The sequence below is a fragment of the Festucalex cinctus genome, chromosome 8 (assembly GCF_051991245.1).
Source record: "Festucalex cinctus isolate MCC-2025b chromosome 8, RoL_Fcin_1.0, whole genome shotgun sequence".
NCBI lineage: Eukaryota > Metazoa > Chordata > Actinopteri > Syngnathiformes > Syngnathidae > Festucalex > Festucalex cinctus.
This window is the reverse complement of record NC_135418.1, coordinates 30,503,537-30,516,526: the sequence shown is the minus strand read 5'-3', so window position 1 is coordinate 30,516,526 and position 12,990 is coordinate 30,503,537. Positions and strand designations below refer to the sequence as shown.

The window sequence follows — 12,990 nt, the reverse complement described above, 5'->3', positions numbered from 1 at the left end:
CATTTGCTTGAATGGGAGAGGGGGGGTGATTTGCCATCTTAAACGCGAACAAACGTGTATATATATGTACTAATACTTCACAGTACGACGTAGATATAACGTAACGTTGATGCATAAATTAAGTGGTGGTAGTAGTCGGGACTCGGGAGTAAAGAAAATAAGAGGCGCTACACCCCCGTTTGGAATCCGGGAATGGATCGTGCTAGCCCTTTATTTGTCCATCCGAGTCGCAGTTTAGTTGAGTGATTACGGAAGGCAGAAGTGGCACACCCCGAAGCTCAAAACTTGAAGGGGGAAAAACAACAACAACAACAAAACCCCCAAACAGTCAACCTAAGCGGCACTTTGTAACTCGCGTTTAAAGAAAAAAACACACGCAGGCGACGCCGCGCGCAAACTCCCGCGAGGAGAGAAAAAGACGAGCGTCGAGAAAGCCGAGGAGGGCCCGAGAAAACTCGCAGGCAAGCGGGCAGACGACGACGACGACGACGAGCGGGCTATGCGCCGGCCCAAGCCAGACGTCAAGAAGAAAAGCCACAAAATCGTCAAAAGGTAGACCGGCGGCGAGACAGCGAAAAAGTCTTGTTGGTTGAGGATGTGAAGAAGGGAAGAAGCACCTTCAAACAAGACGATGCTCTCCAGGGGGACGTGGCGGCCAGAAGCCCGCGGCGAGAAGCGCAAGACAGCCGGCGCTTATTTGAGGGGACGTAAGAAGCCGCAGCAGCAGCAGCAGCAGCATCCGGATCGGCCCGCCGCCGCCGCCACCTCCGCCTCCTCCGCCGCCGCCGCCTCCGCCGCCGCCACCGGCAGCAGCTGCAGCTCCTTTTCTTTGCTGCGCCTCCGGCCCGTCAACGTGAAAGGCAAGCGAGCGCGGGGCATGCGCGCCCCCAAGAACACCAACCAGTTCCTCATGCACGAGAAGTACCAGATGATGCACATGCGCTCCGATTCGGTGGGCAGCAGCGACACCGGCGGCAGCTGCTCCGACAGCGAGTCGGAGCTCACCGACATGGACTCGTACCTGGGCGCCCTGGAGAACGCCAGGGGAGCCCTACCGGACGGTGCGGGAGCGCAACCGGTACGACCGCAACCGGTACGACCGGAACCGGTCCAGCACGAGGACAGCATGCAGTACTTCCCGTCCGAGGACGACCTCCTGCAGAGTCACAACTTCATGCGGCGGGACTTTGCGCAGTTCTGTGACTTTCTGACGTCATAAGCGGGCACCTTGGCGATGACGTCATCATCACACCCTGTCAACAGTGTCTTTTTTTTTTTTTTTTTTTTTGGCGTGTACAGTACTTTGAATTTCCCCTTGAGGAACTACAAAGAGTGTAATAAAATCAATTAAAATGGTGTTGTTTCCCCCCCCCCCCCCTTTAATCTGTCCACCATTATGTGCAGAAAAAGTCACCTATTTCCTGATTTGGTGCTCAGGTTATTTGGTTTATGGCATAATTTGTGCAAACGTGAGTTGAGCGCAGCTGTTCCTTCATCAAACGGTGAACATTTTTGCGCTGTCAACAAAAGATTACGCTACATCAAACCTATGAATATTGGGATTTGGCATTATTGTTTCAAGAGAGTTGAGAAAAATTAGTCCTTTGCATCACAAGTATGATGTTATTTTTAACAGGTTGATGCTGACAAAAAAAAAAAAAAAAAGGACTCGCTCATAAAGTAAATAGTATTGATATTGAGCAATCTGAATATTTTTTTAAATGTTTAGTCAGCCTAAAACTCAAAAATGCTTTGAATACATTCAAACATTTTTGAAATATGTATCAACCTATGAAAAATCTTGTTTTTTTTTTTTTTGGGGTGTACTGTCACTCAACCACAGAACTGCAGTTTTTTTCCCCCGAAAAGATGATGCAACAAATGTTCAAATGCATTTCTTCCTTCAACTTAGCAAGGTCGCACGACACGACCTTGTTGCGTACGTGCCAACTAAATGCGGCTATTCAAAATAACGACGTTTGATTGACTGCTGTTGTCGTCGACACAAAGGATTAGTGGGCGTGAGCCCGAGCGGCCAATCGGCATCAAGCTGGCTGCACGTGACTGGTCGATGCCGCTTGAAGAGGAGAAAAAAACTGAAATAAATCAAAGTAAGCCTGTGTTGATTGTTTTTGTGACTCACTTTGAACATCAGTTCATACAACACATTCCGAATGATGCAAGAATAATAAAAGATAAATGCAATCAAAGGTGATCGATCAAGCAGTTGGGAAGCGAACTCCGGCGAATAGGAAACGCAAAAGTACATTTCTTTTGATGATGTACTTGAGAGTAAAAGGTAAGCAATTGGAAATATACACAATCAATTGGGTAAACATACGAATCATGACAAGACTCACAGAAAGGTATCAAAGACTCAAACCTAAAATTAACTCATTCAAACCCAAAAACGTATAAATACGTTTTCAATCATTTGTCCTAAACTCCCTAAAACCTATTTAAATGTTGTTTTTTTATGATAGAACATACAGAAGGCTTTGATGGAGCTTCTTACCTGAAGAGGTCGCTTAAAGCAATGGTAGTTATTACCCAAAATAAAAAAAAACAGGCAGCAGAGTATAAGAGATCAGCCAGGCAGGGCCATGTTGCTACAAACTCTTTTTTTTTCAACAGGTTTGTAAATATTGATGAAACTTAGCTATATTCTAATGCTAATTGCTGAAAAACTGAAACATCTTTCTTTTGGTCGTTCCATGTTTTTATTGTTATTATTATTTTTAAATACCACAATATTGTGTCCAAATCCAGTCAAACAGCCGGGAGCAAAGGGGGTCACTTCCAGTAAAAATGTCTGGGAGTGAATGAGCCATTTTGGTTTGAAGCAATCATGATAGGACACAAAAATTTGAAAAAAAAAAAAAAGTCTCAAGAAGTCGGCCATTTTGTTTTAAATTTGTTATTTTGGTCCCATTCCGGAACTGACTTGGAAATGTTCCCAATCCATCGAGTCAATTTCACTTTGTGTCCACCCAGAATGCCTGAAACGATTGGTCCCCAATCCCAAAGTCTTCAAACCAGTCAGGGACAGTCCAGTCTGGAGTTTGTCATCATGAACCAATCACGGCAACGCTGGGTCAAAAAAAGTGTGCGGCGGAGGGTCGTGATTTCAAGTATTTCCCAAATAATCCTGATTATTATTTTTTCCATCATCGAGCAGTTCTACATGAAAGTATCCAAGGTAAATATGATTTTTTTTTTTGTATTTGCAAACTTGTTAGGACACACGAGCGCGCGCGGTTGTCACGATAACCTGCCAGGTGTGTTTGCACTCTTTTCCTGTTTTCGTGTCATGCTGCTCATTCGGCTTCGGCTGGCGCCATGCGGGTCTTGTTGCTTTCAGACCTTCTCATTCACTCACAGATAGAGAGAGACGTTATTTTTCAACATGTAAACAACAACAAGCAAGCGTCTGTTTTGGTTTGATCCCAGAGGAACTTTTTCAAGTTGTTTTGTTGTTCAAGTTAAGGTTTGTTGTTGCCAAGGAGTCGCTGGGCTCAGATCAGGTTTCCACCTTGTGTGTGAGGGTGAGGGTGAGGGACAGGGTGCCCCCCCCCCCACACCTCCTGAGAGGGTCCAAAAACCTATTTTCCACTTGGCACCGCTCCAAATATGACACTGGTTAATCCTACGTGACTAGAGAAAGTCTCGTGTAAAGCATGTCTAGTCCAAGGTCTGATCGAGTCTAAAGTCAGGTGAGCGTGAAGTCGAAAGTCTGGTCTTGCCTTAAGTCATATTTAGTCTGTTTGACTTTCAATTCTTGGATCGAAAGTTTGGTCTCGTTTAATCCAAAATCAGTTTTTGCGTAGTTCCAAGTCTGGATGAATCAAAACTGGAGTCTAAAATTAACCTGGCAATAGCCAATATGCATCTGGTTCCTATTCATTATTTTCATTTTATTTGAATGATCTCGCTGGCCAGATCACATTTCTGCAAATTGCTTACAGTACGGACACGCAATACCCTGCATATTCATATTCATGCATATTCATGTTCAGTTTACACTAGTAATGCAATGAAATAAGCAAAAATGCCATCCATTCTGGATTCATTGCAAATCAACTGAAATATTGCAAGCCTTATTATTTTTAATATTGCTGATTGTGGCTTTTAAGAAAACTCAAATATCCTATCTCAAAATATTAGAATATTTCCTCAGACCAAGTAAAAAAAGAAAAGAAAAGCCATAATCAGCAATATTAAAACAATAAAAGGCTTGCAATATTTCAGTAGTTTGCTCAGACAGTCCTGCAAACACTGTTTATATTCCTTAACATCTAATCCTTTTTTAAATTATGACTTTATCTATCACAAAAAAATATGAAATGTTTAAATATTAAATGTGGTTTGAATTGTGTTCAGCCACCAATCAGAGAAGTCGCTCCGTGTGTTGCCAGGAGGAAGAGAAGAAGTGGAGCCGAGATACTTTTGCCACTTTGGAGTGGAAAAGTACAACAATGCCTCCGGGGGTGGAGCCTTTTGGGCACAGCCAATCAGAGGGCAGACAAACAAACGGATTGACAGCCAGTTGCATGCAACTGAGAAGAGGGCTGTTTTTTTTTTTTTTTTTTTTTTTGTCCTTCTGTGTGTGTGTGTCAACTTTAAGATTGCGCAATTTAGGAGAGGCATTTACTCTTATTGTAAAGCCTACTTTTTAATGATTTGAAATAAGACCGAGGAAAATAATGAGGGGGGAAAAAAAAAAAAAAAAAAAAAAGGACGTAGCGGAAGATGAGTTTGTTTTTCAGTAATTGGGAGTATTCGACGTGACAGTGGCAACAATACACTCCAACTAAGTTACAAACTAGTTCCTTAAAAAGAATGGAAAGACATGAAATCATCCCCAAAGAAGTCTGCCGCATTCATGTGCATTATAATCCACCCGCATGTCTCATATACTTGCAACAAATGCAAATATGCTAGTTTTTTGTTAAATAACCACCAGTACTCATAATTGAAAACAAACTTCTTTTTTTTTCAAATAAACTCAGCTTAATCTCACAAAGATTTTTAGTTTGAAAATATTCACATTTTCCCTCAAATACAGATGTTTTTATTATCACAAATAAACGTTTTGCTAAAACAAAAAATCGAAAAAAGTATCAAACTTTTCTTAAAACGACACAAACTCAAAATAGGATTTATATTTTGAAAATTGTCCATGCAGAATTTTTGTAGAAATTGTCCCTCTGAAATGACCATTTTGTAATTCGAAACCCTTCACACGTTTTTTTTCTTTTTTTGTTTTGTTTTTAACTCTCACCGTCAGGTCGTCCCACCCAAACGAGATTTACGACGTGTTCTAGTTTTTTTTGAAAGGTCTTGTTGGTCCAAGTGCAAACTTGGAACACTTGTTTGACTTTGCTCCTCTTTCACTCACTCAGCAGCCTTGCAAAACACTATTGAATACGTCCAATATATATTATTGACTGAGTAATAAGCGGTTAAGAAAATGGATGGATACATTATTGACTGTATGCACCACGTTTCATGCTTTCTAAACTAGTTATGCATACGTTCCATTCATAGCGCCACTGGGCTACAAAGGGGGGAGGGGCGATCCGCTCCGAGTAAAACTAACGTTGACGTCATTCGGAGAAGCTCGATATCAAAAGCATTAAAACCGCGTAATGTAATAATTTCCTGAAAAATGTGTTGACAACAAGGAGCGACGGAATCGTCTGGCACGTACTCCACGCACGGGGCGTGCACGTCTGCGCGGCTTGTGCTCGCGACGACCCAAACGCGGAAGTGAAACCGGAAACCGAAGTGTGATCCATCATGTTTGCTTTCACTGGCGTTTCTGGCATTTTAAATCGGTCAATCCTATGAAACTGATTCATAATGTTTAAGAGTTCGTAGTCAGATTTGGTTCCACTTCACCATTTCAGTTAAAAAAATAAAATAAAAATCGAAATGGCCGCCATATTTGGAGTTCGGGCAACGGCCTGATTTCCAAAATAAAATCAGTTTCTGATACGTTTCAAAAATTGTCATTACATCAAATACTTTCTGAAGTTTTGTGAGTTATATGTGTTATTTGAAAGGTTTTACATTTTTAAAGTGTCCCCTAATGTCATTTTATGTTTGTTTTTTTCAGGGCATCGCTCTTATTTTAGAAACCAAGTGACCCATATAGTGCCAATTTAATATTAGGGTTTTGTTTTGTTTTGATTTTATTTTTTTATTATTATTATTGCTTTTGTTATGCAACGTCCACCAAAGCATGGCTTTCGGTGGCTCTGCCACTGAGATCACACACACCCAAATGACTGAGGCGAGCTTACCTTGAAGCCAGGAAAAGGTGACAAAAACCCGGAAATGTGGCGTAAAAAAATAAAAAATAAAATAATAATAATAATAATAATAAGGAAGCGGTAGAGCGGAATGGGTGAAACCTTGGCGTCATCTGCTGGCCAAACTGAATTATGCACACCTAACCTGAAGACAACCTTCTTCGGGTATTTTTGTCTTTCTGATGAAGAAAAATACAATTGCTTTCGGAAATATTGAGTATCTGCACAGTTTACTCCGACTTCCTCCCACATTGCATGAACATCATCTTCACTGAGACTACACCAGTGACTCTATTAAAGAACCTATAGAAAATGGGTGTTACCTCGTTTTTTTATTTGTTGTAATTGTCCACCGTCAAGCACAATTTTACCAATAAAGTTGATGTGCAGCTTCATACACTAAATTAAAAAAAAAAAGTGCTTATGAAAATATTTCATAATTGTCATTATTCCTGCCTGGTGTGTGTCTGCTCTTCCTCTTGTTGTTTTCGTATGCGCTCCTCTTCGGCCTGCAGCTCCTGCTGCTCCTTGTCGGCCGCCTTCAGTTTCTCCTGCACGTCCTCCGGGATGTCGACCTCCAGCAGGTTCTCCATGCCCTCCTCCGGCTCGTCCCCGATCAGCACCTGCAGATGGACGGCCGATGCGCCGATTAATTGGAATGAGCATTAAAACGAAATGAATGAAACATCATCTTCAGCCTGCTGCTAACGAATTGCAAAGGAAATCCGGCACATGAAGATGACGACAATTATAAACTTGGTTTATTATGTCGTTTTTGTACATGTCATGAAATTGAATACTTATCTATGCCAAATTTTTTTAACTTTGTGGTTTTCTTGGTAAATAAAGCAGGCATGTGCATGAGCATGTGTCACATTCTCATGGGAGTGAAAAGATCCAAAAATGGCCAGTGGATGCAATGTTTGAAATCAATTTTTGTTTTTTTTAAGAATACATAGTAATAATTTGTCATTTAGGGTCATTTTCATATGATTTGATCATTCACCAACAGTAAAGACATACCCTCTTGAATTTCATTTTGAAAATCAATTCATTTTACTGACGCGAGTATTTGAATTATTGGCAAATTTTCACACACTCATTGTCAAAATGTCTCATGATTTGCAACATGTTTTCTGACGAAGCTATTAACATTTTTGGACGTACAATATATAGGATTGTTCTCCTAATGCTTAACCCTTGTGGAGCAATAGAAAATGTATTGGCAAACGTCTCATGCAGTCCACACATTGGATGACCACTTTGGAAGTGTGATAAAACGTGGTCATTTATGAATATATATATATATATATTTTTTTTTTTTACTTCCGACCACTCAAAATGTTCCGTGGAATCAGAACTATCCAGACTACATGTACTTGTATTTATTTTTGATACCCTCTATGTACAATAAAAGCAATAATGTGCTATTAGCAAAAAACAATTATGTGCATGTCTATATATATTAAAAAAAAAAAAGTTCAAATTGGATTATTTGATTTGATGTAATTAGGGCCTTGAATATGTTAATAAATCATAACATTTTTTTTGGAACGCTCATTTTTTTTTGACAATGACACTGTTCTGTTGTTTATCCGGCTTACACGTTATGAAATCCAAACATTGGACAACACTTTCAAAATGTGATAACTAAGATATTTATGAATATTTTCTTACTTACGACCACTCAAAATGTTCAGTGGCATTTGACCCATCCATAAAAAAATCAAATTGGAATATTTGATATGATGTAATTAGGGCAAACTAACACAAATTAATCTTCTCGTCTTAAAGAGTTCCTTTTTTTTTTTTTGTTCTTTTACCAATGGGCAGCCATTTTGCAATCACGCAACAGCAGACAGCAAAAATAAATTGTGTTAATCTTCAGTTATGCATGAATTTGTGAAAGCATCAATTGCATTTATCGTGATCAAAAAATATATGAAGACAAGCGTGTCATGAGAAGTGAGTCTGCAGAGTTTGAAGGGACAGCCGTGTCAAATGTGCAACTCATGGTTTGCTATTTCACTTGGCATACCCATTACTTGATTAATCAATAGGATCAAAAAAATGGAATTTAAAGTCTGCCCCCACCTAACTAAGATTGAACGCACCTCCACCAGTTTTTCACATGCGGTGGTGACTTTGGGGTCCTTCTCCCAGCGGTGGAACTCCCTCATGACGACGTACACGTTCTTGTCTTTCAGAGTCCGTCGGCCATCTTTAGTCGCCGCCAGCTACAAGACGACGTCCACGTGAGCGAGAAGAACATGAGCGGAACATGCCAAGAACATTTTTACTTCAGTAAAAGGAGTCAGAATCGGTACTTTTAGCAGTTTTCTTTGAGCCACTTATGTTTATAACGTGGGAGTATTTTCGCCAGCATTTTCTGTCTTTGCTTGTTACCAGCATGAGCGTCTCCAGGAGCATCTTCCTGATGTCGGGGTCCTCTTCTCTCTTCTTGTCCTCCGGCAGGTACTGGAGGTCCACGGGCAGGCCTTCATCACCATGACATGACATGACATGACATCATCATCATCATCATCATACATGCGACGTCAGTAGTGGTAGACAAAAAAAACCCCAAAAAAAACATAAAATACTTTTTCTTTTTTTAACATCAAAGAATAGACAGCTTCATTTAAAAATTCTAACAAAACTTGCAGGGATATGTGTTAAGCTAAATAAAAAATTAAGTAAATAGTTCCCTGCCTTTGAGGGCGACTTCTTGTGCCGACTTCCTGTCTGTCTGACGGCGACTTCCTGTCTGGCCGACGGCGGCTTCCTGTCTGGCCGATAACGGCTTCCTGTCTGTCTGCTGGGGACTTCCTGTCTGTCTGACGGCGACTTCCTGTCTGGCCGATAGCGGCTTCCTGTCTGTCTGACGGCGACTTCCTGTCTGGCCGATAGCGGCTTCCTGTCTGTCTGATGGCAGCTTCCTGTCTGTCTGATGGCAGCTTCCTGTCTGTCAAAGTTTTCCAAAATTCCAACATCATTTCTTAATTTTATTTATTTATTTATTTATTTATTTATTAATGAATGTGTAGGGAGTTCCAGTGTCAGAATCATGTTTTATGAAGTGGAAATTTAAATAAATCCGTGAATGAAAAGTTCCCTGTATCTCACTGAGCGACAATGCACGTCAGGTTTTGTAAAAGATTTCACAACCTTTGCGGACAGTGAAAAATTGTCTGCTTATGTTCGAAATGTCTTTGTGACAAGTCAAAAATGTCTTACAAATGGCGATGAAAACCCTAAATTTGCTACGTTCGCTAGCATTTCCCGCTCAGTGAGATACGAGCTCTATCGGCCTTCAGATTTGCAAAAAGGCTGATGCCGCTATTTGTCAGAAATGCTAAATATCGGCCACCGATAATCAGCCCGGCCGATCATCGGTCTATCGCTACAACGTCAAAGCTCAAACCTTCATATTCCTCCTCGCTCAGTTCTTCCGGACCGGCCAGTGGAAGCAGCAGAAAGGGAAGGATGTCCACTTGGTTGCCGAGGAGCCACTCGTGATTGGCTGTAGGAGGTGGTCATGTGATGACAAGTGACAAAATGAAGTTTCACAACAGCTTTTTATAAAAGCTCACCGTAGTCAAAGCAGCAGTTGCGCAGGACGCCGATGACTCCGCCGCGCCGCACCGCCGACGCCTGAGATTGTGTGAAGGGCAACAAGCGTTGGAGCACACACCTGCAACACACAAATCAAATCAATTCCACCCCACTCATGGTAATTTTTTTTTCATCAACAAAAATCATTTGGTCAACACACATTTTTCACCAGACTAAAACTCGACTAGACTAGACGAGACTAAAAGCCTCATTAATAAACAATAACTGGGACCAGGCCTGGACTGGCCATTTTGGCATAGAGGGCAGATGCCCGGTGGGCTGGCATCTTTTGGGGTCTCAGTGATGCTAATTTATTATAGTTGTCCTCCATTTTTCCACAAGAGACCAGCCCACAATTTAGAACGAAGAGCCCATTAATCCATTGAAAATATAGACAACAAACTGAAGCAATCAACATCAATGGCAAAGCTATAATGTAGCCGGGGCGGCTAGGAGTCGGGTCAAAATAGAATGGTTTTTTTTTGTTTTGTTTTTTTATTTTTTTACACATTAGTCAAAGATTTGAATCTTCTACTGAATGTATGTGCTTTTTTTTTTTTTTTTTTTTTTGCCAGCCACGCATAAAAGCTGTTGAGCGCGTTGCCAAGACAACACAACAGACCTGTCCCTGTCCATCAGGAAGCGTCTGGCGTCGGGCATCTGCGTCAGATTGGACAGCAGAGGAGCCAGGTAGTGCAGCTTGGCGTGGGGGTTGTAACCCTCCGTACAGAGCATGTCCACTAGATGAGCCAGGCCAATCTCCTCCTGCAGCAGCTGCAAAACAAATGTGGTCTGATCTCAAATCTGCCCCAGACTGGTCTGGTTTAATCTCACCTAATGTCAGGTTTTGTCTAAAATCTTGTCTGGTCTATCCTAAAGTCTAATATCAAGTCTGGTGTGGTCTGAAATGTAAAGTCTGGCCTAAAGTCTGGTGAGACAGTCAGGGTCTGGGTTGATGTACAGTCTTAAGTCTGCTCTGCTATGTTTTAGTCTAAAGTCCGGTCTGAAATAAAGAGTGGTCTGGTCTGATATCTGGCCTGTACTTTAAAGTGTGGTCAAGTCCAAAGTTAGTCTGGCTTAGTCTAAAGTCTGGAGAACAGGTTTTGTTGTGATCTGCGACAGTTTGGAATCTGTAATGATAATGATGATCATCTGTAATGTAAATCTGTCATTGCAAATATAACTGCAACGTCATCCAAAACTGAAGCTTCCAGTCCCGTCCCGTCCCGGCGTACCTTGAAGAGGGTCTTGCATGTCTTCTCGTGGCGGGTCAGGTTGGACAGGATGGTGCAGATCTGGTCTGAAAACGGGTACTGCGGATCCTTGAGGTTTTTGAGCAGTGTGGGGACCACACCAATGTCTGTCAACAGCACCTGACCACAAACATGCAACACTTTACTTTTTCTATGTGCTTTTATTGAAGAAAAATAGCATTAAACACAATGCCAATTTTCTATGAAACATTTAGAAAAAACATAATAAACGAGAATGTAAAGACAAAATATATAGTGTCATAAATTTGTCCCCTTACAATGTGGGAAGCACAAATTGAAACGGCAGTTTGTTTCATTTCAAACCCACTGTGGTGCTGTTAGGAGCCAAAAAGATGAGAATTGTATCGCCGATATTTATGAACCCAACTTGATATTTGCAGCACGCACGCAACAGCGTGGATTGCCGCTCGTTACCTGGTGCAGAGTCTCCTCGGCCGACAGGTTGATGAGGATGTGGTAGCAGTCCTTTGCGATGGCGATGGACGGGTCGGACGTCAGTGCGAAAAGAGCCGCTATGAAGTCGGGTTTGGTGCGGAGGAAACGGCAGCCATCTCTGTCAAAACAAAACAAACAAAAACAAATCACTGATTGTTGTGAGTCATCATCATCATCATCATCATCATCATCATCGCCCACCTGTTTGCCGACAAGCCCAGGATGTAGCTGGTTGCGTGACCTTTGATGTCAGGCCGCGTCGCAGGCGTCAGGAAGGAGAGCAGCTCGGCGGCCTCGGAATCATTCAACATCTTTAAAACAAAAACGCAAAATAAAATTTTGCATTCTTGATTTTCAGTGGACAGATAATAATTACTTGGAAAACATTTGGCACTGACAATCTTAAACTTTCAAACTTATGTATTTTGCAGGGGAAATACGAAGGGCATGTTAAGTTGCTGTCGTGGACTGCAGGAGTGCTCTGACTATAGAAACAAAAGCAGTTCTCAGGTGTCTTATCAAAATGTTTGTGGCATTCTTTCACCAAAACACTCCGAGAATGAAGAATTACACATACCGTATTTCTTTGTGTCTCGTGGTGTGCCAGCCCTCATCAGCCATTGATGAGCCCGGTTTTTGTTAGATTCAGCGAGTGCTCGCAGCACTCAACAACTCTGCAGCTTTGCTTACCTTTTCACGATGGCACGATAGTGCTTCAGCGACCGTCAAATAGCTTTATCCACTCCCTAACTTCAGACAGCATCATGTCAGTGGCTGAGAAACTCGGTGTGGGCGTGGTTACGTTAATTGGCCCTCTTGTGACGTAACAGTCTATTTTCCAGAAAAAGGCAGCTAATTAAAGATTTACTTCCGAATTGAATTGGACTCTTAATGGTTCTTGTAAGATAAAACATTATGTATGACGTGATATCGTAAATGTTCGTGAAAGTTACGAGAACATACTAGCATAACTCGTAGGAACTTACAAGTAATGTTATTTCTGCTAGGTGTAGTTTCACAACACCGACATACCTTTACTTACATACATACAGCCGCTGGTCTCATTCCGCACTTCACTCGTTAATTAAAAACGCGAAATGTAATATATTTTTCAAAACCTCACGTGTGGAACGTGCCGAGGATAGTGTAGACTTCAAAACGCATCCGGCAGCCAAAGCCGCCCCGGAAGCTTCTACGGTGTACCCACTTGGACAAATTACAAAGACGTGATTTTTATTTTCGTGTCAAAGGGTAATATTGTTAATCACTTTTAGGGGAATTAAACCACATTGTTCGAAACATTCCGTCCGGCCACAAACTGTGATAGTCAATTCCATATTCACACAATATCC

General features: G+C 41.6%; 2 protein-coding genes across 7 annotated transcripts; one reads left to right on the top strand and one right to left on the bottom strand.

Moving 5' to 3' along the window:
• The first annotated feature begins 230 nt into the window (after positions 1-230).
• Positions 231-2,120, top strand: LOC144023767 (uncharacterized). The gene has a single exon (XM_077529598.1). The coding sequence runs from the start codon at positions 632-634 to the stop codon at positions 1,217-1,219; it is 588 nt and encodes a 195-aa protein (XP_077385724.1). The 5' UTR covers positions 231-631; the 3' UTR covers positions 1,220-2,120.
• A 4,507-nt stretch (positions 2,121-6,627) lies between these two features.
• hgh1 (HGH1 cochaperone) lies at positions 6,628-12,893 on the bottom strand. Of its 6 annotated transcripts, none has more exons than XM_077529588.1 (11): positions 12,671-12,882; positions 12,216-12,469; positions 11,840-11,949; positions 11,618-11,756; positions 11,165-11,302; positions 10,552-10,703; positions 9,908-10,008; positions 9,739-9,837; positions 8,721-8,812; positions 8,429-8,551; positions 6,628-6,937 (listed from the first exon to the last, which is right to left on the bottom strand). In XM_077529588.1, exons 3-11 carry the CDS (start codon positions 11,947-11,949, stop codon positions 6,761-6,763), a joined length of 1,131 nt encoding a protein of 376 aa, XP_077385714.1. In that variant the 5' UTR covers positions 12,216-12,469; positions 12,671-12,882; the 3' UTR covers positions 6,628-6,760. The 6 variants fall into 6 exon arrangements, with proteins under 6 accessions (XP_077385714.1, XP_077385715.1, XP_077385716.1 ...); XM_077529589.1 differs by having other exon boundaries at positions 12,329-12,469; XM_077529590.1 differs by having other exon boundaries at positions 12,681-12,882.
• Between the last annotated feature and the right edge of the window lie 97 nt (positions 12,894-12,990).

Excerpts from the sequence above, each read along its gene's own strand:
- LOC144023767 (XM_077529598.1), top strand. The coding sequence starts at position 632 with ATGCTCTCCAGGGGGACGTGGCGGCCAGAAGCCCGCGGCGAGAAGCGC.
- hgh1 (XM_077529586.1), bottom strand. Across the intron at positions 11,303-11,617 it reads CCGAGGAGACTCTGCACCAG|GTGCTGTTGACAGACATTGG; the intron begins GTAACGAGCGGC and ends GTTTGTGGTCAG. Across the intron at positions 8,552-8,720 it reads TCCTGGAGACGCTCATGCTG|CTGGCGGCGACTAAAGATGG; the intron begins GTAACAAGCAAA and ends GTCGTCTTGTAG.